This window comes from Sceloporus occidentalis, unplaced genomic scaffold, assembly GCF_023333645.1.
Source record: "Sceloporus occidentalis isolate IW3139 unplaced genomic scaffold, rSceOcc1.0.p SCAF_6, whole genome shotgun sequence".
Classification (NCBI taxonomy): Eukaryota; Metazoa; Chordata; class Lepidosauria; order Squamata; family Phrynosomatidae; genus Sceloporus; species Sceloporus occidentalis.
In genome coordinates this window covers 66187899-66215286 of record NW_028316986.1, presented here as the reverse complement: position 1 = coordinate 66215286, position 27388 = coordinate 66187899, and the positions used below count along the sequence as shown (strand labels likewise).

The following is a 27388-nucleotide window of genomic DNA, read 5'->3' as shown; positions in this document are numbered from 1 at the left end:
AGGGACTCCCTCTCTCTCTCTCTCTCTCTCTGAGCTTGCAACTGGGTTCAAGCTCCTTCCTCCTCCCTCCCCCCTCCATTAAAGCCACGGAGCAGAGGGAAAAGGGGAACTTTTGTTTTGTCTTTCCTCTGTTCCCTCGCCGTGGTTTTAATGGAGGGGAGGGGGGAGGAAGGAGCTTGAACGCCCCCAGGGCCTGATAGGGGGGGTCCCGACCCCCCAAACCCCCCCCCCCCCCGGCTACGTCCTTGCTTCTCTGGGAACCAGATGTAGATCTAGTTAATGAAAGGACACGTTTCCCCCAAAACGTGGGGGAAAATGGCCGGAGCTAAAATCAGAGTTCGATCTGACATGAAGCCAGGCTGTCTTCTGAGCATAGCACATCGATGTGTGCTAGAATGAGGTTTATATAGGCAAATGTAGCCTCTGGCAATGAGCTTAATGGCTTAGCTGCCACCAAGACAAAAGGTGTAAAGACCTGGGCTTTTGTTAAACCAAGGTGAAGAATAGTCTTAGCCAAGGCACTTGGATCTGAACACAATTGGGGAAGGCAAACAGATGAATGGGTGGCCATTGACATAATCACTGGGCCATCAGGTGTGAGGCTGAAAACAAACAGCAAGTATTATGTTGGTTTTGGAGGTGATAGTTTTTCTTGTCTAGCAACTCCCAAACTTCCTGTGGGGAATTTCCAGTCCTTTTCTCTAGGGCTCCTACCCCTTCCTTTGCAAGCTGCCTACATGACATCTCTGCTTGGAGAAATGGCAGGTGCCCCTAGGAGGTCAGCTTGGGATCAAAGTGAATTCCACACCCACTCCAAAATTTATATAAATCTATATGCTCTAACAGGAGGTGGGGGTTAACAACAAACAGTAATAAAAGAGCATAGTTAAGAAGGCACAGGTTTCCATTCAGGGCTGGCTCTCTGTGATGATATAGTCAAAATAAGACATTTTGCCCTGTAATTGGCACAATAGCCTTGCATGTGAACAGAAGCCATTACCACTACTGCTCTAGTGCCACTCACTAGGCCTTCCCAGGTCAGGAAGTCCTTAGTTATTCACTGAATGAATCGGAGTGTAGGAATACAATATACTCTTTTGTTAGCCACAATAAAACATAGCATCAGGGCCAAATTAGTGCAACAAGAGGAATTCAACAAGCCTTTTGTAGGCAAGTGCAGGGAAAAATGATACCTTTGTTCCATTTGTTCCATTTTGCCTTACATGCTGCTTTACTTAGCAGTTTCGGGCTACTATGGGTTGGTAATTTAATTTTTTTTAAAAAAAGAAAACTTCTGTAGTTTGTCTGATCGCTGTGTGTTGCTGGAATTCAAACTAGCAAAACAAAAAGCTAAAATAAAGAAAATTATTTTCCTAAGACTGGCTAAAATATGTGTAACAATGTCACTGGATTCAAAATGCATTTTTGATGAAGTAGGATTAATGATAAGACAGTTTTAAAAGAAATGTTGGGAGGTGAGTTTGGCTTGGGTAAGATGAGAGTGCTAATTAAAAGTCTGGGGACGTGATTCATTGAAACATTTTAACAAGGTTTCTTTTCATGAACATGAGATGCTTTTTAAAAGCTGACTCACTAATCACAAAAGCCCCAGGTGGTAATGTTGACTTTCAAATTATATTTGGCAAGACTTTGTATTATTCTTTTAAAGCTCATCACATTTCCCATTATATTCCAACCAACAACAGGAATGAACATTTAAATAATAATAATAATAATAATTTTTTAATTTATATTTTCCCGCCTCTCCCTACGGATGGAAGTACAATCAATTGAGTTAAACCTAGGTTTATTTCCTTCAAAAAGAAGGAATTAGATAGCATAGAAAGGAGAAAAATGAAAGGTGATACGATGGCCATCTTCAAATATCTAAGGAAGATTGAGGACAGCACCTGAACCAGTGAGTTCAAATAACAAGAAAGGAGACTGAATATTAGGAAGAACCTCTGATAGTAAGATATATTTCACAATAAAATGAACTACGTTGAGAGAGGTGGACCTCCTTCATTGGAGTTTTTTAAACAGAAGTTGAATGACCATATGTTAGGGATGCTTTAGCTGTGGATTTCCTGGATTGGTAGAGGGTTTGAGCAGATGATGTTTGATGTTTCTTCCAATCATAATTATATGGTTCTATGTAATCATTCATTCCCTTGTTCGTTAATACTCCTTGCAGCTAAGTACACAAAGGTTACTATTCTACAAATATATTTACTAGTGCTCTGTATACAATTTACAGTAATTTGTGTCCTAAAGCCAGAGTAATGTTGTGATTACAGTGATGGTCTGGGGCTTAGGGATATTCAAGTTCTAGATTCCACCCAGGCATGAAACTCAGTGGGTTGACTTTTATAATCTCAACTACCTCATGGTGTTGATAGTAGGGAGGAAGAAAACCATGTATGGCACTTTGAGGTCCCTGGAAGGATGGGACCATGTAAATATAGCAAAAAAATAGAAGAAATAAATGAAGGAACCATTTCTTGTAAGTTTTACTGCATAATTCCATGCAAGTAGTTCTTTAGGGCCAAGTGGTTTAGCAGAAACTTGATGAAGGTATGAATCAGGATGTCCAAATGAAGATATGAATCAGATTGTCTTAAATGTTTAGGAAATGCTTATCTCTCTAGCATAAACACTATTGGGAAAGCAAAACAGCAGCTACAAGGGTGAGGATACTGGAAGAATTTATGTTGAGATGAAGAATAAGAATAATGTTAAAATGGAGGGGCACATCTGCCAGATTGGAATGTTACTTACTGTATATACTCATGTATAAGTCTAGAAATTTTAGTCAAAAATTGACCCTCAAAAACATGGGACAACTTATCCACGGGTCTATGTAAGAAGTAGTTAATTATTTTAAAAAAATAAAGGAACCATCTCATTTCTGTGAGTAGAGTGACAAAAGGTGAGCACTTAGTCCATCCTTGGAGCAGCTCAAAGAAGCACTGCCCTCCTCTACTCTCTCATCCATCCAGGCTTTTTGGGTGAGCTCAAACAATTATGCCTGGTGGAATTATTTGGCATTGTTTTCCTTTGTGTCATTTTTAGATCCTTTGTTACATGCCCCTATGTTTTACCCTTGACTTATCCACAGGACTTATCAAAATTTGTAATTTTGGCCCTAAAACATGCCCTCAACTTATACATGAGGTTGAGTTATAGTTGAGTATATACGGTAATTATTTTTGGGTCTGACCAGGGAACACCTTTTAAAATTTTCAAGGGAGAAACTGTGTTAATCTTTTCCAGGAAAGACAAGAGGACCTTGTCTGCTCCAGGGCTGGGGAGTAGTGGTGATTTTGGGGTTACTCCTTGTCCTACTCTAGAGTAAGATTTTTTTTCCCTTAATGTTACTGCTGCTCCTACTCCCCAGCTCTGGGGAAAAGCCTTGGTTACTTTGCAAGGCTGGTGTGTGTGTGTGTGTGTGTGTGTGTGTGTGTGTGTGTGTAAGTGTCTCTCTTTGCCTCCCAGTCCCTTCCCCAGTGCAATATAATAAATTGTTTTTAGTATTTGCATGTACAATATAATAACAGGAATAAGGAGTAACAAATATATTTTGTTACTCCTTATTCCTACTCCTGTAAAAACCTCTTACTTCTTTACTCTTTACTTCTTACTCCCATTCCTACTCCCCAGCCCTGGTCTACTCATCAATATGTACCCTAAAAGACTAACAAGTTTTATTTGGCATAAGCTTTTGCAGACTGCAGCCAACTTCATTAGATGTATGGAGAGTTGTCTCAATTGGCAGATATCTGTATACAAGTTTAGTGTGGGATGATGTAATCAGTGAGATGAGAGGCAATGTAAATGTAAAAATAAACGTTTATCATTACCTTAACTAACATTAACAAAGAATAATTGTCTGGGAGAACAAACATTCTAGAACCGATGAACAGCTTATTATGGACATTTTGAAGAAAATTCCAATAGGAGAAAAATAGTTGAAGTATGCAGTCTCCAACTTACAATAAAATATTTATTCTATATCACTGAAGGATATCAGACCATACTCCCCCCCCCCTTGAATTACTACTATTCCTCCCTATTTTCCTGTGCATATCGACGTATAAATCAGATGGCAGTCACTCTATATATTACTCTATAATATTACTCTGTACTGGTTCTTTCAGACTATAAAATAGTTTGAATGCAAACCAGAGCAATCTGCATACTGTGGGTACCCAGAACTGAAGAATTGGAATATGGCAACCCTATGCAAGTACACTCCTCCTTTTTGTTGAACTTAATATACACCAATTCCAAATGTCTATATAGAGATAAATAATAATAATAAAATTTTTATTTATATACCGCCCTTCCAACGATCAGGGCGGTGAACAACATAATAACACAGTATTACAATAACTCAAACCAAGTACACTATAAAACATATATACGTATACATATATTAAAACCAAGTTCTTGAGATTTGCAACAACTATACAAAATGTACTAAAAGTAACAGGTATACTTCATATCATAATTCAATATGAGATTATTGAAAATGTAATCTTATTTTGAGATGAATCATTGCAATATGATGTTGATTTCTTATGGAACACGACATTGAGATTGTTGAAAAAGAAATGGTTAGGAAGTCCTTCAGTTGTTAGAATGCATATTTGTAATACTTAACAAATGTTTACAAAACAGTATTTAACTGTATGGCACTTAGGCAGAATTTAAGTGGCTTCTACAACACAGTATGTGACAGTTACATGCAAATTAACAGTCTCTTGCTTCCTTAAGCTAGTAGTTTAGACGTCCCAGCTGGTGTAGTATAAATAGATGTAAACTAGATAATCATACTTTTCACACTGTGTTGTACAAAGACGTCTTATGTAATCATTAATGTTTATACTGACACACTATTTCAGTCATTCCATTGTGTTTTTTTTATTTGGCGGTTGTACGCCTACTACCTGCACCATGATTCTTATATGCCACTTAAATGAAAGGATGATTTTTTTTTGTTATATTTGTGAATCTGTGCCAGGAAAGAATTCTGATTTATATTAGTTCCTGACATAAGTGGAATGTTTATGTACATAAAAATACAGCTTTTTACTCAGGGAAATATTTTGAGATATGAAATGTGTCACCTTTTCAAATTTTCAGTGAGCAAACAAACATAACAGAAAGACATCATTTGACTTAAATGACATATAAGAAACATGCTTTCTCTTGTAGAATAAGTTTCATTTGTAGTTCGTGCAATACATTGCTATGCATGTTTACTCAGATATAAATCCTACTTTGTTAGTTGGATTTACTCCCAGTTAAATGTACATAGGAATATGTCCAGTCAGTACAACCCACTAGTGAATGTGATGGATATTACGGAACTGCTGTATATGCACGGCCCAATATGCATATGTAATCTCCTTTGTAATGCTGGGTATTCAAAAGAAGATTTGCGTTCAAACCTAAGAGATGTTGGTTATTTTTAAATGCATGTTTCTGTCCCAACCCTGCCATGAAGAAGTGAACTGAAATACATAAAGAGAGACTCCTGGATTGTAGTGCCGTGGATTCATAGTACTGTATATATAAAGAATACCTAGATTGCATGCTGTGCCAACAGAAGTATGTTATTTTAGTTTGAAACCTAGGACCAAAACCAGGAGTGGTAGTCATGTGACCCTCTAGATGTTGTTGGATCCCAGTTTCCAACATCCTTGATCTTTGTCTATGATGGGTGGGACTTCTGGAACTTGCAATCCAACAACAACTGGAGGGGCACATAGTTTTCACTCCCTAGATATATTCTGATTGTTTTTCCCAATTAAAGTAGACCTGTTAAATCAAAAGAGTTTACATAAGTACTGATGTTCATTGTTTTTATGTACCAGTTCATTGTTTTTATGCATCTTCAATCAATGGTGTTGGTAAGAATTATTCAAAGGAGGTTTGCAGTGGCCTTCCTCTGAGGCTGATTGAATGAGACTTGTTCAGGGTTACTCAATGTTTGGTTGGGGATTTGAATCTTGGGTGCTTTATAGAGCCCCCGAAAAGGGTGCTCTGCCGGTGCCCATGTTTTCTGCGCGAGGGAGCTGCAGAGGGCAAACAGCGCAGCTCCCCTGTGCAGCAAAAAGAACCCGGAAAAAGCGGGTTCTTGTGGCGCAGTTGTGATGCCGCAAGGTGCCAATGGTGCACTTGAGGCATCACATCCGCGCCACGACGTGTGGACGCTAAGCGTCCATCACGTCAAAATGGCGGTGCCCATGTGTATAGGGCGCTGCCATTTTGATGTCCCCAGTACGTACTAGGGGTGAGGCCTGATTGGACGCTGCATCCTCAGCCAACCCCTAGTACGTTCTGGGGGCGGAGCCAAGGCCCATGTGGAACGGGCCTTGGTCTCACAAAATCCTAATCCAACACTCAAACCACAACACCATGCTGGCTCCATACCATTACAATACCAGTCAGCAAACAGTTTCATGGATTTGCTCTAGCTGGCACTATCAGTTGGGTTTAGACCTTTGTTTGAATTCAGCTACAGGTGGGGGGGCAGCAATATTATTTCTAGCCACTGACTCATTTCTACACAAGCATGGGCAAAATGTAAAAAGCATGAGTGGTGCATAATACTGAGAGAAGAAACCTTGAAACAGATGGGAAGTTCTTGGAGCTGAAAGGAGGGTTCTGCATGTCTTGTTTTTATTGTATGCCTACAAGTAGTTTCCAACTTATGGCGAACCTAAGGTGAGCCTATCATGGCATTTTCTTGACTTGTTTCTTCAGAGAGGATTTGCAAGTGCCATCATTTGAGGCTGAGAGAGTGTAACTTCCTCAAGGTCACTCACTGGGCTTACATGGCCAAGCTGGGATTTGAACTCTCCAGAGTCATAGTCCAACACTCAAACCACTACATCAGGCTGGCTCTAATCAAATATATCAGGGATGGGCAAACTGCAGGAATCCACATGTTTGCTGGACAGCTCTTCCCATCAGCCCTGGCCAATGATGAGAAGAGCTGAGTCCAAGAATATTAGTAAATTACAGGGCTGTAGTCTGAGGACCTTGAATTGCCTATCTCATAATACACTTGACAGGGGTTTGAAAGTTGAACAAGGATACCATATGTTTTTTTCTCATTGCAGGTAGGAAGTTTCATAATTGCTGTAAAAGCTTATCAAAGACTGACTAAAGGAAGAAACAGTAAAAGTCATTTCAGAATCAAAAAGAATGTACAGAAACTTTGTATAATAAATGGCTGTTCTGTTGAGTTGTGCTCAAATAGAAAAAAATGGTTTTTCCAAGGACATAATAAGATGGAAACCTGTCAATGAGATATGCTGGTATAATTTGAGGTTACACAAGGAGGACATTTACAAACAAAACAAAAACCACTTCAAAATACTTTTAAAACTACATACAGAAACAGTCAGCACAGTCCTCCCTGTTTTTAAGGTGTAAAGCTGGCAGTTGGAAACGCAAAACAGATGGAGGGAATTCATAATTAAGAGTGGCTCTACAGAGAAGGAGTCCTGTTGTGTGTGTACCCACCAAATTTAGCCTTACAGGGTGATGGGCTGTGCAACAAGGCCTCTACTGTGGTGTTTTACTTTCAAGCAAGCGCAATATGGGACATGGATGGAAGCCATATGTTAAAAGTGCTGACTGGCATTCACTTGGGGACTTACATCAATGTAAGTGGCCTCAACATGTACAGGAAAGAGAATTAGCTTACAGTTGTAAACCGTTTAGACACTGTTAGTTCAGTATGAAGTGGTATATAAATGAAGCTGTGTGCTTGTTTTTTAAGCAGTTGTACCATATCCTATTCACCAAGGGGCTGCCATGATATTAGCACATAATAATAATAATAATAATAATAATAATAATAATAATAATAGTTTTATTTATATCTTTCCGCCTCTCCCAACAGATCGAGGCGGGATCACAACAGAGTTAAAAGCGCTTGCAATATATCAACATTAATTACAATTAAAACCACAGCTAAAACCATAAAACATCAATCAAAACAGTACCTACATAAGTGACAGATGTGCATTGTGTCCAGGTTAGATAAGTGTCTTTTGTGCATTGGGACTCTGGCTGATGCCCTGTTATGTATATTCACAGTTCACTAGCAGAGTTTTGTTGGGCCTCTGCTACTTAGTTACAGATGTATAAAGTTATGCACCATAAACTGTGGTCAAAAGCAGACGGGCCAAATAAAGTGCCTTCTGGGCACTTTGGGGGCATAGTGTTCAGACGATGCATCCCCCCGAAGTGGCCAGAAGCCATTCTGGGACTGGCTAATGTGGCCCAAAGCGACGTCCTGGAGCGATCGCGACTGAAGATTGTTCCATTTGGCCCATCTGCTTTGCCTCTGTGATACAGAATCACAGCCAGTGTTATTAATCATTACTTTTTTATAAATGACATTAAGTTGTCATTGCTGCTCTTGTTATTGCACAATTATTAACATTTTTACTTTGAGGGCTGGGACTCAAAGAATGAGTGAGTTACTATATGTGCCTTCAAGTCATCTGTTGACTTATGGTGACTCCATGCATTTCATAGGGTTTAGGCAAGGAATATTCAGAAGTGGTTTTGCCAGCTCTTTCCTCTATCCTACAGCACCTAATATTTGTTGGTGGTCTCCCATCCAAGAATTAATAAAGACTGTCTCTGCTTACCTTCCAAGATCAGAAGAGATCTGGTTTAGGGCATTTAGGCCAATCAAAGAATAACATGTTACTGATGTGTTTCAATACATGTGTAGTAAATAGCTTGATGATGTTGAAAAACTACATTTAATGTGTAAGATATTATTTTCAGAAGATGGAGTAATCATTCTAAGTTCTGTTCTCGGTTTAGAGAAGTAAACCAGTAAGACAATTTATGTTCTGTTCTCTCCACCCATCCTTGTACATTTCTGCACTACTTATTTCTTTCAGGGCTTTTTACTGATCATCAAACAAGAAGAAATAACCTGTCCAGCCTACACAATGTATTACTGCTTTGTTAGATTCTTGACTGATTCAATCCATCAGTAGATGGCAATGTGTTACTGTCAAGCTGTTGACCAAATCCTGCTGCATGTGGGCTGGTGACAGATGCCGTCTACCAGTGTCAGAAGCCTGTTCTCGATTAATTGCACCTGACATTTGTTCTTCTCTGGCTGAATCACCATCCTGCACAGGTGTTGCACTCAGTGGTTGCTATCTCCACAGCCGGCAATCACCACAGTGCATTAGGAATAAACAGTGTTTTTCAAGAGCTTGGATTAATTAGGATGAGCATTAAAAATAGATGCATATTTGTTAATGCTCCAACGGAAGATGAAAAAGCATAGCATTAAACTCATTTTCCTGCCTCAAAGAGACACTTGACTCTCCACATTCCTTTATATTCTGCAACTAGACAAGATAATTGCTGCTAATTAATAGCTTCATAATAGCACATCCATGCTATTTTGAAACCAGTCGGAAGCAGAACCAAGACTGGGGCTCTACTGTGCTTGGGCATGGTGCAAGAACATTTTGTAGAATCATCTTTTATAAGTATGTATTAGTCTAATTATTTTTTAGGATTTCTTGTAATATTTTTATGCTAAAGTATTGCTTCAAACCCAGGCAGACAGAGCACACTACAAACCAGAATAATTGCCAAGTATCTGATTAAATAAAAAGATCTTTACCTGCCTGTCAAAGGAGAGCAGAGAGTAGATCAGCCTAGTCTCCTGTGGAGGAGAATTCCATAGCCTAGGAGCAGCCACCAAGAAGGCCCTTTTACATGTTCTCATTAAGTCTGTAAGAAAGCCCTTCCTCAATGATCTTGACATTTTTCAGGCAGGCCCCTATATGGAGAGTCTTCCAGATAGTCTGGACCCATGTCATGTAGAATTTTTAGAGTCCTAACTGGCATTTTGGATATTACCCAGAAACAAAGCAGTAGCCAGGAAGTAGCTGCAACAAGGAAGTTGCATGTTCTATGTAACCAGCCCAGGCCAACAATTTGTTTGGTATTCACAGCAGTTTCCAGACAGTTTCCAAAAGGCAAACATACATACAACAGGGATGTGTTATAGTAATCCAAATGAGATGGAATCAAGGCATGTGTCACTACAGATAGATCTCACATCTCCAGGAATGAATACAGCTGGTACATTAGGTTTAGCTGTGTACCCCTTGCCTAAGAAAATCCTATGAAATTCATGGGTCACCATAAGTTGACAAATGACTTGAAGGCACACTCTTGGTCTTTCTGAAATTTCAGCCTCCAGGCTCAGGATTGAGTCAAAAAGTATGACCATGCTACAAGCCTGAGATTTCAGTGGGAGTGTAACCCCCTCCAGCACAGGCTGAATCTCTATTTCTTCGTCTTTCTTTTGGCTCATCAAGACCACCTCTTCTCTTCTCTGGATTAAGCTTCAATTTGTTCACCTCGATCTAACCAAATACTAACAGAAGACAAGTTTCATACCAAAACACCTTCCTTGGAATTAAGAAAGAATGATAGAATTGGTATTGGTGACACTAAATCCCAAAATTCTGAATAACCTCTAGCAATGGTATCAGAACAACATGAGGGCTCTGAGGGAATGCACAGGCAAATGACAGCCTCGCCACAATCTCTTTTACACAGGACAGAGCCTTGCTTTGTTGTGGTGAGGCATACATTAGTCCTTTTATCCACTCATCTCCTTCATTAGTCCCCTTCATCCATAGGCTGCATGTATTGAAATATATCCAATAACATAGGATAAGCAGGAGACAAGGTTACATACACATCTACATACAATACTCCTGATCTTGCTCACTTCAGAGCACTTTTATACTCCTTGTAAATATGGATGTAGTTAGCTGCTTGTTATTGACTGAGCAGTGCTAGACAGCTTTTCTAGCTTGTTAGAGCAGCTCTTGATTATGTGTTGCCTAGCAGATAGGTAAACCAATAAATGAGCACATTTGGAGCTGTCTAGCTGAAATTCTCAAAGGAAACTTCAGAAGTCAAACCTTGATTTTTCCATCCAGGCTATTCAATTTTATTGGGCAGAAGTATATTTCTTTTCTGTATATTTGATTTTCAGTGTTGGAAAGTCAAGTTGACTTTGTTGGAAAAAAATGGTATGTTTTCAAAGAATTTATATAATTTACCTTGGTGTATTTTTTAAAAAATCTGGTGCACAGAATCATAATAAATCTTGGCATCTTTTAATTACATTCTGAACTCCTTTTCTGCATTCCTGCTTTTGAAAAATATAAATTAAAATGAATCAGATTTAATTCCTGAGGAGATTAGAAAAATAAAATACTTAAAGGTAAAGCACTGCATGCAAAACTTGTTCATTATGTGTTCAGAAACCCAAACTGAGTGCATAACTATGAATTTATTTTTTATTGACAACTTATAAAGTTTTGCTCCTTAACTTGCAGAAATTAAACAGGTGAAATTTCATCTGACACATACATGATGTCCTGGAGGGAAAAACCTGTCTGCTTTAATCTCTATATATTAAAGGCTGAGAAGACCTGGGTTAGAACAAACTTCACTCAGAGGAAATTGCTGCTGCTACATTAGCTACATAATTATATCTGCCTAACTGAAGTAACACTTTATTGCTTGATTATCCCAGTCAACCTTAAGAGCCAGCAGCTGGATCAGGCAGAGATCTATTTAGCGTCCAGTGAAAGTTCAAGGAGAATGACATTTTCACCCTCCTCCTGCCAGTGAGAAAGACTGCAACAAGAACTAGCAACAGAGGTCTTGAGTTTGATTGTTGCAGCCTTGCTTAACTGGTGGAAGAGGAGTGTAAATATTACCCTCATTGTATCCTTATCAGAAGCTCAATGGACTTCCATCACTCAGTCAGGCTGCTGGCTCGTATGTTGCATTGCAGTGTCATTTACATAATTTATCAGTAAAACTATCTAATCTTACTGAATACAAAGCAGTTATGGATCTGTAACTAGGGTCTAAAACACACTGCAAAAATAATCCAGTTTGAGACTGCTTTAATTGCCCTGGCTCAGTGCTAAGGAATCCTGGGAATTGTAGTTTATTGTGGCATCAGAGCTCTCTGACAGAGAAGGCTAAACGTCTCACAAAACTACAGTTCCCAGAATTCCTTGGCACTGAACCAGGGCAGCTAAAGTGGTCTCAAACTGGATTATTTCTGAAGTGTGTGTTGGACCTAGATTGTGAATCTGTAACTGCTATACTGACTGCCAGCCAATAATAATAAGTGGTATTAAAAATATGTAACATTTCATCATGTTGCAGACCCATAATAGTTCTTCATCAAGAAATCTGTAATAAAATACAGAGGTAATTGTTATAAAATTAAATATGGATCTAGAGTATATTTACTGAATCAATGGGCTATGTTTTCATTGATTCAATAGGTTTTCCCTAATTGTGACTAATAGACTATTAGTGAAAGCCTTCAACTTCACATTGGAAATCTATGGGGAGAAAGTGTTCCAAGACACCTGGAGACTGGAAAAACTCTGGACCAGGAAATCACATCTACTCTGCTCACTAACTTTCCTGCTACGCTGCAGAGACACAGATACCACACCACACTTTCGAACAGCAAAAATGACCTTGAAATCCCCACAGGCCGACCGTATCTACAACAGGATGGAACATGCTCTTTTACAGGCGAGAATACACACCGCCTGCAAAGAACTGGCCAACATAGACAAGGAACTGCTATCACTCAGCATCAGTCAAAAGATGAACACCCAAGACTGGGACAAAATTGACAGCCTCACTTACAGGAAAATGGAGAAAGATATGGCAGACCACACCGAAAGACAAAAACGAAAATTCAGCAAATGCCACAAGCACCAGCTGAAACCCTCACTGAATACATCACAAACTATCATCAATCTCACACAGCAGCAACTTTCAAAAGAGGAAACATCCATCCTGGCCAAAGGAGGCAACTTTGCAGTAACCACCACCAGAAAACCCAGTTGAAGACATCATTGCCCAGGTTGAATCTGCCCTTCACCATCTCGCAGAGGAGGAAGTGGAAGAGATAAGAGGAGAAACAGCAAGGATTCTGCACAAGGCAAAACCACCTCCCAGCATCATATTTTATTTTAAATGTTTAATTGTTTTAATTGTTGATTGTTAAATAATATTTTAGTGTGGTAAGATTGGGAGGAGGGAATTAACGGGATGTATTTTAACTGTATGTTCTGCTTTATCTGATGTTGTGAGCCGCCTTGATCCTACGGGAAAGGCAGCATACAAATTAATTATTATTATTATTATTATTATTATTATTATTATTATTACCAAAAAAGAAAGAAATGCCATCAAGGACCTCAATTTGGACCCAGAAATCATCATTCTCCCAGCAGACAAAGGCAATGCCACAGTAATCATGGAAACAGAACAATGCAAATGAAAAATCAAGGAACTCCTGAATCCTGCAATATACAAAACTGAAATAAGACCCAGCCAACAAAATCACTAGGGGAAAAAACACCCTGATCAAAGACTCAATTCAGCCAGCCACAAGACAAAGTTTATGCAAATCTGTGGCACATAGCCTGAAAAACCCACAAAAAACCATAGTTAAATTTAGGCTTAAATCTAGGTAGCATGGTGTATGTATGTATGTATGTATGTATGTATGTATTTATTTATTTCCAAGGTTTATATCCTCCTTTCTCTCACAGTGAGATTCAAAGTGGGTTACAATATATTTTGAAAAAAGACAGAACTAAAGCATAGATTACAAAAGTTAAAAAAAGAATTAAATACTACCAACATTAAAACATAGGTTGAAAACAACATAGTTAAAAACAGTAAAAAAATTATTAAACATTAAAACAGCAGACCACATTACTCAAATAAAATCTGCCCGCCTGCCTGCCTAAATAAAAATGTCTTCAACTGCCGGAGAAAAGAGAGCAGGGAGGGGGCTGACTTGACCTCCCATGGCAAGGAGTTCCACAGTCTGGAAGCAGCTATGGAGAAGGCTCTCTTCCAAGTCCTCACCAACTGCACTTGTGAAAGTGGTGGGACTGAGAGAAAGCCCTGTCCTGCCAATCCTAGCACTTGGGCTGGCTTGTATAGGGAGATAGGATCCTTCAGATAGCCTGGACCCAAGCCATTTAGAGCTTTAAAGGTCAAAACCAGCACCTTGAATTCTTCCCAGAAACAGACAGGTTGCCAGTGTAGCTGTTTCAGCAGGATAGTGACATGATCCCTGCAACCAGCCCCTGTCAACAGCCTGGCTGCAGCATTCTGCACCCACTGCAATTTCTGAACAGTTTTCAAGGGCAGCCCCACGTAGAGAGTGTGTTACGGGATGCAATCAAGGCATGTGTTACTGTAGCCAAATCTGACTTCTCAAGGAATTGATGCAGCTGGCATTTTAACTGTGCAAATGCACTCCTGGCCATAGCCAAAAACTGGGCATCCAGGCTCAGAGTTGAGCCCAGGAGCACACCCAAGTTGCAAAGGTGAGATTTCCAGGGGAGTGTAACCCAATCCATCACAGGTGTAGGGTTTTGAGCCATGTATTACCACTCTGGAGACCAGGGTTTGAATCTTTACTCTGCCATGGAGACCCACTGTGTGGTCTTGGACAAGTCACACACTCTCAGCCTCAGAAGCAAATCTTGCCAAGAAAACCCATAAATCAGAAACAACTTGTAGGCACACAACAACAGTTCCATATTCACCCACTGATTTTGCTGTGCTTTTTCTAAACTTTTCCAATCCTTTAATATTTGTTCAAAGATCTAGATTCATAGTTTTTGTAACACCTGAGAAATAAATTTAGATTAGGCTTGAAAGGAAATATTGGAAATGCATTAAAATTTCAGGATGCAGATGTTCCATTTCTTTTCAGAGTCTAAGGAGACGACTATATTTTTAACAATTGGAGCTATCTTTTTCTATTCAATATTATTATGTAGGTTGGAGTTTGTTTTATAAACATGTTGGATAACAATAGTAATGGCTGGATAACATCTTTGAAACAATTTAAGTGTGTGTGTATCTCTAAGTGAATATGGCTATGATATTTGTTATAGAAATATATTTACATTTTATAATAATTATAAATTATATAATTTTATATTTAGTGGGAGAGCCAGTGTGGTGTCATAGTTTGAGTGCGGGAGAACAGTTCTGGAGATCAGGGTTGATTTCATGGCTGGATGCCTTGATCTGACCCAGAGGGAATGGCTCACACTGGAAACTTGCAGAGCAAAGGGTGATTTAATTCATTGTAAGGCTGGTATAAAGTTGGTTCAATGCTGAACTGGCCATGTGTTGTCCAAACAGTTCTCTTCAAACCTGGGGATTGTCCAGACTAATCACTGTCTGAATGTGGGGGGAACATGTTATTGTTATTTTTGGGTTATAATCCCGCCTCGATCCACCTGGGAGCGGCGGGAAAATATATTATTATTATTATTATTATTATTATTATTATTATTATTATTATTATTATTATTGACCTGTGCAGATACAGCCTGAATATTTTTTATTTTGCACAAACAAGACTATAATTTCCTCTTGGTGTTCTAGTTGATACTTTCAAATCTATGGAAGAAAAACATGCCCAACTGAGCATTTCTTAGGATAAGTCTTTTGAATGATGTATTTCTTTATTTATAGTACATAGTTTAAGTCCTAAACAGCTTCTCTATCTTCACTTTCTGAATTGTATTGCATTTTTAAAATCTACATAAAACATGTCTCTTGGGGGAACATTAGATATGTTGGTAGATGTTACACCCTAAGAGAAGTGTGAGCATTGTTGTCCAGAAGTGTTGGAAACTACTACTTTTATCTTTCCCAGCCAGTATGACTGTTATATACACACACACACACACACACACAGAGAGAGAGAGAGGGGGGGGGGAGAGAAAAAGAAAGAGAGAGACCCTTGATATCTTGCATCTATATAGAAGACAGCCTTGTGTTCTATATAGTGGACAAAATCAGTGTCAGTCCCAGGAGAGTATTATGCTGTCTTAGCAATTGAGCTCATGCATGGGCTGTTCTTTCTCCCTCTCTTTGCTAAGAGGTAGAGTTAGAAGCAATTGCTAAAGGATAACCATAAATGCAATACCTGCTCAAACATAATGACTATTGAATTTTGAGGTGGCGGGAGAAGGAATGTCAAGGAACCTTTTGTTATCTCTTACATGTAATCTTTGCTTAAAAGAAAATAATAGTAATTCAAGGAGCCAAAACAGAAACTCATCAGTCTTCAAGGACAAGTTAAATTATTCTGAGTAATAGGTTGTCTAAATTCTTAAGAGATCACAGAAGGCAGGACCAAATAATCCTTTCACAATAGACAATTTAAAGGGGTTTCCCAAGACCCATGCCTTAAACTAGGTATAGCATGCTTATTTGTAAAATAGACAGTAGAACAAAGAGCAAAATGACAACAGATTCAAGTAAGTGTTAAAATAAATCAAATTCTACAAATGATTTTGTGAAATTGGAACTCAGACTTGCAAGACAAAAGCATATAGTGCACAGCTGGTCAGCTGGTGGTGAGTTTCTCCTGCTAGCTCAAAACTTGGGCAGGTTATAGACCGCCATGAAAGTACGCGCAGAGCGCATACTAGGGTTAGGAAGGGGCATGCTTCCGCACCCCCCAACCCTAGTACGTGCTCTGCGCGTACAAAATGGCGGCGGCCATTCCACACGGCCGCCGCCATGATGGCGTAATGAACGCGCCGCCTCCAAACGAGGCCGTGATGTCATCGCTCTGCGCGAGGGTGCTTAATGTGCCCTTTGCGCAGAGCAGGAAAGAGCTCCGTTTCGGAGCTCCTTCCTGGTTTGCGTCGCTGGGCACAGCCTTCAGATGGCTGCGCCCAGCAACGCAAGGGAGAAAGGGGCCAAGCAGCCCCTTTCTCCTCCTCCCCGCCACCACGGGGTGTCCCTGGGGCTTGAAGCCCCAAGGACACCCCTTTCCAGGCTGCGGGGAAGCAGCCTTTTGCCGCTTCCCTGCAGCCTGCAAAGCGGCGGATGGAGGGCCTCGGAGGCTGCCGGTCTGGCAGCTGAGGCCCCGATACACCGGGGAAAGGCGCACCTACAGGCCGCCCCAAAGGGGAGGTCTGTAACGCGCGTTGGTTATACTGAAAGGATCCACAACAATGGCCCGTTCTAGATGGGCCTTTAATACGCCCCCGTCACGTGCTAGGTGTTGGCCGAGGACCTAGCGTCCATACCGGCCTCACCCCTAGCACGTGATGGGGGCGTAAAAATGGCAGTGCCCTATACACATGGGCGCCACCATTTTTACGTGCCGGACACTTAGCGCGATGCAAAAAGAAGCCGCTTTTTGCGGCTTCTTTTTCCACAGCTGGGAAGCCGGAAATGGAGGCGGCTTTTTGAGTGGTCTGTAAACCGCCAATATTTGTAAAAAGCAATATGCCTGTTTTATATCAGTTTCTTGGCAATGATTTAGGCCCTATCTGCACCGACATGTGGAAATTAAGAGGAGACCATGTCCTAGAGCACTGATGTCGAACCTTTTTAGGTTCGCGTGCCAGGGGGTGGGGCTTATGCCCGCTCAGGATGGGGATGTGTGTAGAGGCGGGACCTCTGGCCCAGGGGGTGTGGCTTACACCCTCCATGGGCGGAGCTTCCACCCTTTGGGTGGGGCTCCTCCCCTGCCTTTTTCCCGGGCCCCAGCTGTCTCTCAGAGACAGCTGGGCGTCAGCAAAGGCCTGTGAGGGGGCGGAGCCATGGGCACATCCCCAGTCCTCTTCCTGGATCTTTCTTTGCCCTAAAGGCCTCTCTAGAGCCCTTTGGGGATGAGGAAAGGCAAAAGGGGAAGAAGAGGAATGGGCAGGCTCTCTCTCTTCCTCCCCACGGAACTTTCCCTGCCCTCCAAGTGCCCCGTCTGGGGCACTTGGAGGGCAGGAAGGGTAAGTGGGGAAGGAGGGAGATGGGCAGGGTCCCTTCCTCCCTCCCCACGGACTTTTCCCTGCTTCCAGCTGTCTCTCCAGAGATAGTTGGAGGCCGGCAAAGCTCCTTGGGAAGGAGCAACTGGCATGCACCGGTCACTCCTCCTCTCCCCGCTCTTTTCCCAGCCTCTAGCTCTCTTGAAGAGGCAGCTGGAGGCCAGGAGAATGCTGCAAGGAGGAGCCAGAGGTGCACTCCTCTGGCTCCTTCTCTGGAGCGCCATTTTCTGGCTTCCAGCTGTCTCCGAGAGACAGTTGGAGACCACGAAAAGGCAGGGAGGGGGAGGAATAGGCACACGTGTGCCTCTTCTGCCTTCTCTCTCGTCCCGTGCCCAAGGAAATTGCCCAAAGTGCCACTTCCGGCACGCGTGGCATAGGTTCACCATCACTGTCCTAGAGATTTTATTAAATTATAACTACAATCTGAATTTAGGAGCCAGAGATTACCAAACACTGTAAAAAGGTTTTACAGTTCTCATTAACAAATAATAAAAATAAAACAGAAATCACTGAAAGGGAACATGAATTGCTGTGCGGTTAGTCATGCTATTCTGAGTTAGTATGGAAAACAAATTAACATAATATGAGAACTTGACTGTCAATTGTATTGTGTCATTTTTCACATACTTCAGAGATTGTGTGGGTGTATATGTGCTTATAGGGCTTGCAATCTAATGCCTCAAATGTTCCTGGTTTTGGAAGTATGTATATCATTGGAATCTTAATCGAATCCTCAAAATGCAGAAGAAGCCATTTGATGTTCATGCCCAACAGTCTGAAATATTTCTTCAGAATTTTACAACATGAAGTAAAAGGTCTGAAGAGAAAGCTAAAGAAAAATAGAGGAAGCAGAAACTATAGTTGACTGAAACCACTTGGAAGATGCCATTAAGAACAAAAAAGGAGAATATGTATTGCTTAGGGAAATTGTTTTAAAGAAGCAAAATCGATTCATATCTGGGATTATCAGTTAATATGTATTGTATTTAAGATGAGACATTGCTCACTGCTCCCATCAGTAGAAAAAGGTTTGATTTGAATTATAAGAAATTGTTCCCTTGATAAACAGATTCCACTGTTTGTATCTTTTTTTAATTTTATCCTCTGACACACATGAATCTTCTTTTAAAAAAAGAGGCCATGGTATAAAATGGCATTGATGGTGTTAAAATAGTTTGCACTTTTAACTATAAGTCCATACTACCACCATACTGACTGAACTCTTGTCTTAGATTAAATGAAAAAATGAACTGTTCTTTTAGAAGCCTATTCCTTTTCTCACAAGTCTCACTCCTATAATTTTTGTTTATTCTGTAGGCTATGGTCACACGGTGCCTTTGTCTGATGGAGGAAAGGCCTTCTGCATCATCTATTCTGTCATTGGAATCCCCTTTACACTGCTCTTCCTGACAGCAGTGGTACAGCGCATCATAGTCTATGTCACCAGGCGGCCTGTCCTGTATTTCCACATTCGTTGGGGTTTCTCAAAGCAGATAGTTGCCATCATCCATGCAGTGATCCTGGGCTTTGTTACTGTCTCCTGCTTCTTCTTTATCCCAGCTGTGATATTTTCTGTCCTTGAAGATGATTGGAACTTCCTAGAATCTTTTTACTTTTGCTTCATTTCTCTGAGCACCATTGGCCTTGGTGACTACGTTCCAGGAGAAGGTTACAACCAAAAGTTCAGAGAGTTATATAAAATAGGAATTACATGTGAGTATCAAATTAATCAGTACAAAAAAGAAAAGAGTTTTTCACAGATGTATTTTGTGGCATCCCCCCCCCCCCCCCCCCAAATGACTTCTAGTCACTTTGGCCTTTCATCTAGCAACAAATAAGAAAAATCCAACAAGTTTGTGGAAACTGTTACCAAATTCCTATTATGTGTGTATGTTTTGTTTTGTTTTAAAAAACAAACCATGGAAATAATATGTTATTTCATGTATAACTCCAAAATTCCCTTCTTATGTGAAGTCCTTTTTCTTTCTGGCAGACTCAAAGTCTGGGTACTAGCAAGTTCTAGATCAGAGCTTTACAGTATATCCAGCATGATTAGGCAGTTTAGGGATAGTTGTAGTGGCCATTAATTTGTATCTTATGACCTGTTAGATGTTGCTGGACTGTAAATCCTAGCAGCCCTTACCAGAATAGGCAATACTGGGATGATATGACTTGCAATCCAACAATATCCAAGACAGTAAATCTTCTGAGGTCCATATGCTGAGGAATTCAAAGTAAACACCTGGCTGCCCACTCACAAAGATTTTATTTATTTATTTATTTAATGAAATATTTATATCTTGTCTTTTATCCAGAGATCTCAGGTTAGTGGACAATAAAACCAATCAAATGAATTTAAAATAGTATAAATGATTAAAATAGTGTTAAAAGGCTAAAACATATTAAACAATTAACACATTAAAAGACAAATTTAAAGGGTTAAAATAATTTAAAATGAATTGAAACCATGTGCATGGGAGAATTTTTGTAAAATCAAATAGGCACTGAAAGCGTTCATGAACAACTTGGTGCCTAATCAGCAACAATGTAGAGAAGGCCCTGTCCCATGTCCTCACACAGCATAGTGCTCTGGCTGATGGGACACAGAAGAGGGCCCCTCTAAAATGTGATACTTTTAGTATGGAAAAAGCAGGACCTGAATCCAGTTGATAGCCCCAACTCAAGTAGACCTTTTGCATGTAAACAGTTATGTAAATCCTGTTGATTCAGTTAATTTACTCAAACTGTCAATAGGATTCAGGCACTTGAGTTTTTTCCTCCCTTCCTCAGGCTGACCAATGAGAATGGTTTTTTGGTTTAGAAAGCCACACTTTACACAATGCATTTAGGGTTCAGTCAAGTGGCAACTTTTTAATGGGATTTTTGATAAGATGAAATAAATTCAGAGAGGCTACTGTATTAATGGTTACTTGCTGTTTAATTAAATGGAATGTTGAAATATAGAGGGAATAAACCTCTGAACACCAGATGCTGGAGTCTTAATAGCCTTGAATATAGGTTTCCTGGAGGCATATGCTTATCCATTGTAAAATACAGCATGATAGACTGACTGACCATTAATCTTATCCCATAGAGTTGCTCTTACAGTCCTGTGGTTCACCCCATTGGCCAAAAGGAGCACACATATATAGCCCTTCTTCTTCAGTCCAGTTCTGTCAGTGCAGGCCTAACTAAAAAATGGACAAGCTATAGGGGGTCAGAATGAGACACAAGTTTCTACTGCTGGTAGAAATTCTCTTCTGCTGGCAGAACTGCTGTGCTTCTAAGATCTGCTAGCCGAAGAGCAAAAAGGAAGGCAGAGAAGGAACACGGCAAGGAAGTAATTGATTTATGTCAGATCCAAACCTCTTCCAGCCAAGTGATACAATCAGAGTGCTGACATAAATATTGGCAAGGGATGGGGTAGACCTAAGTGCTTTACAGCACCCTTTTGGCTGAGAGAGGATTGGACTTCAGCTGAACTCATGTTGGCTCAACTGACCCTTTGGTATCTTTACCATTAGGACTGCATTGGAGTTAGGAGTCCTTATTTTCAAGGAGGAAGGCTCACAAAAGTTCTGGCCCCTCTTGTCAGTGACCTCGCTTATTTTCAAGAATAACTTGCTCCCTCTGCTAGTACCTATCTAATAGCTAATCCACATGTTAACTGTTCATATAGAGTAAACAGCAAACAGAGTTTTTCTTTTACATGAAAAGCAGCTTTAACAGAGAGAGCATGGTGCAGTGGTTTGAGTACTGGATTAAGGCCCTGTCTGCATGAGACATATAAAATGCCCTCCCCCATCCTCTCAGTGGGGAGAGGGGATGACTCACGGCTCAAACCCCAGTTCTGATATAAACAGACTGGACAGTGTCAGCCCATTCAGCCCAGAACTGAGGTATACCCTTCTTAACACATATTAAAATACCACCCTATTTACTCTAGATCTTCCAACGCAGGGTGTTTAACATGCATCCTGCTGTGCTGACTAGCCCCACTGGCACACATCACTCACTGAGGTCAGAACAAGGGTCCCAGCCACATGATTATCAATTGGCACCTCATTCTGACCTCAGAGTGAAGCAGTGGGACACAGTAGAAGGCACACCATGTGGCACAGCAGGACACACATACAAATAGCCACCCAGTGTCGGAACAGAGGCCCTGAGGTAGCAGGGAGGTCAGGGCAATTCTGGGGCCAATATCATCTGGGCTTCCCCGTAGTATCGTGGCTGGTGCAAATATGACCTAAGAGCCTGGAGAGCAAGGTTCAAATCCCCACTTGGCCATGGAAACCCACTGGGTGGTCTTGGGTTTGTCAAATGTTCTCAACCTCAGAAGGAGGCAAAGGCAAACCACCTATGAACATATCTTACCAAGAAGACCTTGTGATATGTTTGCCTTAGGGTCACCATAAGTTGGAAGCAACCTGAAGGCATACAACAAGCTTTAAACATTGCTTTATCCATTTGCAATACTGAGTAGAGGAAGTGTGAGTAGCAAGAGGATGCTCCTCTCCTTTGGTTTCCATTCAAATTCTCACCCATGTGCTGATTTTCCCCATAGGGCTCCAAATGCAGATTTAAGAAGGTTAACTAGACTGATGGGGGGTACTTTTTCCCACCATTCCTCCGATCAATTTCAGTTGCTAACATTATTTTAATTCATCACTGAATGAGATTTTGATCATTATGTAATTTGCATTCAAATGCAAGTAGATAAATAGGTACCACTTTGGTGGGAAGGTAAACAAAGTTTTGTGTAATCGTGTTGGCCACATGATCACAGGGTAGTCTCTTTGGCTTAGTAATGGAGATGAGCACCGTCCCCTATGGTTGGACACGACTTGACAACCTTGTCAATGGGGAATATCTTTACCATTACCTTTTACCAGGAAGACTTCTCAGCAAGTCTTATATGCATAGGAAAGTGGACAATTGCAATTTAATGTCATAAACATGTAGGGAACATGATAGACAATTCCAAAGATCTTGTAGATTTACCTAGTCTAGTAGTAATTATTTTAGGAATGTAGATTACCCTAGTTTTAAATCCCTGGCTAAGTATGAAACACACTATGTGACACTGAAAACTTCACTAACTCAGTCAAAAACACTATATTTTTACATCTTTGAAGAAGAGAAGGAAGAAAATATAAATCAGCTGTTTGTATTATACATGTAATAATGGTGTAGTAGTTAAGAGACACATAAGACCTTGGTTGTAATTTGCCTACACAACACATCAGTTCTTTATAGATTTATTAAAGGTGGATTTCAGCTATGCTGTGTTATCAAATATTCATTTTTCTGGATGTTTTAAGGTATATAATTAGCTGTTCACTCAAAACATTTAACCCATTTCCAATTTACAGTACTGTCAAACACATTTTATCCACTCAAACTTCAAGCACATTTGTCATTGTTTTGTAGGTTATCTGTTGCTGGGCCTCATTGCAATGCTGGTGGTTCTTGAGACTTTCTGTGAACTTCATGAACTCAAAAAGTTTAGGAAAATGTTCTATGTGAAGAAAGACAAGGAAGAGGACCAAGTGCATATAGTAGAACATGATCAACTCTCCTTCTCTTCGATTTCAGACCAGGCAGCTTCCATGAAGGAAGATCAGAAAGTAAATGAGCCCTTTGTGACTCCTCAACCTTTGGTTAATTGTGATGGCTGTATAAACAACTAAACATGGACATTGGTTCCAGTATCAACAGTGCACTTAACATACTTGCAGTTAGAACTAGTAGCATTAATGAAACTATAGGGCAGGAAAGCTATGCTGTGTTATCAAATATTCATTTTTCTGGATGTTTTAAGGTATATGGGGCAAACAGCTTTCTTTAGCTGGATTACATTCTGAGAACATTCACTGAAACAAAATGTGCAGCTGTGATTCCCTGGATTCAGCCTGTACACATGGAAAACAACTGGGTGGGGCTAAATTTGAAGAACAGTTTAGTTCCCTAGCTCAGGGGCTCTCAACTCTATTTGAGAGGATTTTGAATTTTAAGAAAGCATCACAAGTGTCATCACAAAATGACTGGCATGCTTGAGTTCCGTGATAAACCACCAGCCACAAAGCATTAATTATTTGGTAAGGTTTGCTGTTGAAACTAAAAGACCAAATAGCTTTCCCAAAAATTTGCAAAAGTGAGGTGGGAGTCCCAAAACAAGCCTATAAGCCCAAGGGCAGGGAATCGTCTAACTAAAAAGATTGTATGTACAGCGCTGTGTAAATTTACAGCGCTTCATAAATAAAGGTTAATAATAATAATAACACTTGTTTGAACTTAGAGGTCTCTTTCAACCCTCGCTGCAGATATACAAGTTCCACACATGCACCAGCACTCTTCAACCAGTCTTGTGGAGTACTGTGGATGTTATATTGTACTTCAAATCCTCACTGTAAAAATAAGGTGGTTGGGATGGAAATGGAGCATAACTCCTGGATCAAACTTTTAGAAAAGCCCTTTGGGAGCTGAAGAGGTTATGTATCTCTCTCAGAATCACCACCTCAATCTCAGTATCTCCCTTCTAAACTCTTATTTCCACCTTTTTTTCCGTACATGTGCATTTACCTGCAACAACTCTGTACTGGGTATATCCATCACTCCCCTTCCATCCCCTGCCACCTCACAGCCCTCTAATCTATCTATATAGCTGCATTGTCCAACTTTTTCCCACCCCCATTTCCCCAAAGTCTTCTCCATCATTTCCTAAGTAGCCACACAGGCTTTCCCTCAAGCAGGAAGCTTTCCTTCTCTTCTCTTTTAGCAAATTTAGCAGTTGCCCAAGCTAGTATATTAAAAGCTGTCTGTATCTTCCTTCCATCTTCATTCCCTAAGAATTCCTCTAGGCCTACATCAGGTCCAGAGGTATTGTGGGGAACTAGCATGAAGATGCCAGGTGGCTATAAAAGCTGCATGTTTTGCACCTCTCCCTGGTTAACAAAATAAATATTTTCTTTTTTAAAAAAAATTGAAGGGATTGATGAGCATTGCAGGCACAAAGGGAAGTGTTAGTGGACACATTGGTCCCCATGGACACCAGACAAGGGAACTCACTTCTGAGTCCCCCACCTGCTCCTTGCAAAGCTCTTGTTCCTAGCTGACAAATGAGAATGACAAGTGCCAGCTCGGGTTTTGGCATGTGAATAGAAAGCAGAGCATCATGCTTGCCAGTGTTGATGGTGTGACTACATCTCCGCATGAAAAACAGGAATAGAGTCTGCCAGCTTTCCTTCTGTGAGGTTCTTGGAACCTTCTAGAAAATAAAGATCCAGAGCAAGTGCATTGTATCAGTTCTGGGTAGCCTCTCTCATTGTGATTCTGGAGCTCAGCTGCACCCCTTCAGTGTTTGGGCTTAGTAAGGATAATGACAGACAGACATTCTAAGGTGTGATGCAATGTATTTTGAAGACCTATTTGCTGAATGCCAAACTTACTTTGACTGTATGTCTGATGTCACCCATTAAATATATTCCGTTCTGTAGGCATTACTGAGCAAGAATTCTATAGCCAGGTGCTTTCCTTCTGGCCTTAAAAAACAAAAGGGTGTTTTGCAACTGATTTCAATGGATATATAGGATCAGGGACCCATGAACACCAGCATATACAGCACTGCAGGCACAACATAGGGGAAAGCCATCTTCCTGAGCATTTACCCACAATCCTTTGGCTCCAGTGTTACCCATAGGCATTGGTTCTTAAACCATTTGTTGCCAGGTGGTTTCAGAATGATGGTCCTATCTGTTAAAAGAAGTTGTAATCGAGCCAAATACTGAAGTATCTAGATTTCTATGAGGAGATAAAAATACTTGAAACTGTATCATCTAAAAACTGTATAATAAGTTAGTTAATAACTAGTGTTTATTAATAGATTTTATACCTTTATTAGGAACATTGACTTTCTTGACAAATGTGCTTTAAAATTTATGTCAGCTGAAATTTATATTTAAGAAAACACAACTCAGAGATGCTTCATAAACTTGATTTGAGTCATAGTGTATCTGCATGTTCTCATCAAAGTGGGTATTTTTGTACAGCCTATGTTGGTTCTGTTTATAATGTTTAACCTTTATTTGTGTACATAAATATATAAATATATTTATATACTGTGCATATGTTCTAGATTACCAGAATGTAACTGTCTCAGATTTGAAAATGTAAAGACTTCACCCACAGATTCATCTCTGTAGAAATGAATTAACTCAAAACTGTGGCAATGAAGACAAATACTTAAATCCTGACCAAATGAATGTGAAAAGGTAAGTCAGTATAGCCGCAATGTTAAAATTTTTGTTTTAAAACAAGCACAGCCTACCCATCTTCATTGGAGGGCTTTGTTTTTTGTGTATTTTTTTTAAAAAAATAATATGCTAAATAGCAATGAGAATGGATACTAAAAGCACAGAATTAAAAAGACAAACCGAATACCGTGCTGTCATGTATATTAGCAGTTATCATTTCAAACTTTTAAATAAAGTGTGACTACTTGTCCTTTTTTTCTGAGTTGTTTAATTGCATGTATTCATAATAGTCTAGAACAGGGGTAGGCAACCTTTTTGAGCCGGGGGCCGGGTTGCTGTCCCTCAGACAACTGGGGGGCCGAAGCCAAAAAATAAATAATTAAATATTTTTAAAACAAATTAATTAAATAAATAAACCAGGACAAATGTAGGACACAATTTCAAATGGAGGACACTTTTTTTTTAAAAAAAGGGAGGACACGCTGAAAAATTTGCTGATTTTTTTAAAAATGTTAATATAAATGCATGTTTCGGAGGCTTCTATAGACAATTGCCCCCCTTGCCCGCCGCTTGCTCCCCTTGCCCACCTCCTCCTGATCAGCCAAAGGCTCTGGTGGCAATCGGCGGCAGGACCGGGCTGGGGCCGGTCCCAAGGCCTTGCCGGGCCACATCCGGCCCGCGGGCCGCAGGTTGCCTACCCCTGGTCTAGAAGTATCTAATGAAAGCAAATGGCTTCACATTCACTACTGTGCTCCAAGATCCCTCATTCTCCCAAACAGATAACTAGTAGTGCTATATTGTTTCAAAAGCTGAAACAATAACACCTAAGACTGTCATATGTCTGCACCAGCCTGCCTTTTTTGCCAATAGTCTTTCCAAGTGCACCTTCACACATGAACTTTCCACATTATCCCTTCAGCATAAGATGGCATATACTGTACAGTATTGGTATGTTGTTCAGAGAGGTGAGTAATACACCACTGTCTTCTACTGCATGTTCCTGTAGCTACAGTACATGCTGAAGTTTATCACAGGTTCTTGTGGCTTCCCATGATATGCAATACAGTGGACTAGACATACGTGCTTTCTTCATACTTAGCAGGAGAAGTGATATATATGTGGGATGTTCATGATGAACTGGCCCAATATGATGAAGAAAGCACCAGGTATAATAGCACCAGGTATGTTCTGACA

The 27388-nt window shown here is 40.3% G+C and overlaps 1 protein-coding gene across 1 annotated transcript in view; it reads left to right on the top strand.

Annotated features, from left to right (window-relative positions):
• KCNK1 (potassium two pore domain channel subfamily K member 1) overlaps positions 1–26412 on the top strand; it is a 37553-nt gene extending 11141 nt beyond the window's left edge. Inside the window, exons 2-3 of the mRNA XM_089529901.1 lie at positions 19257–19652; positions 23373–26412. Of these exons, the coding sequence (XP_089386027.1) occupies positions 19257–19652; positions 23373–23632 (656 nt within the window). The 3' untranslated portion in view covers positions 23633–26412. The remainder of the gene's footprint in view (positions 1–19256; positions 19653–23372) is intronic.
• Positions 26413–27388: the final 976 nt, after the last annotated feature.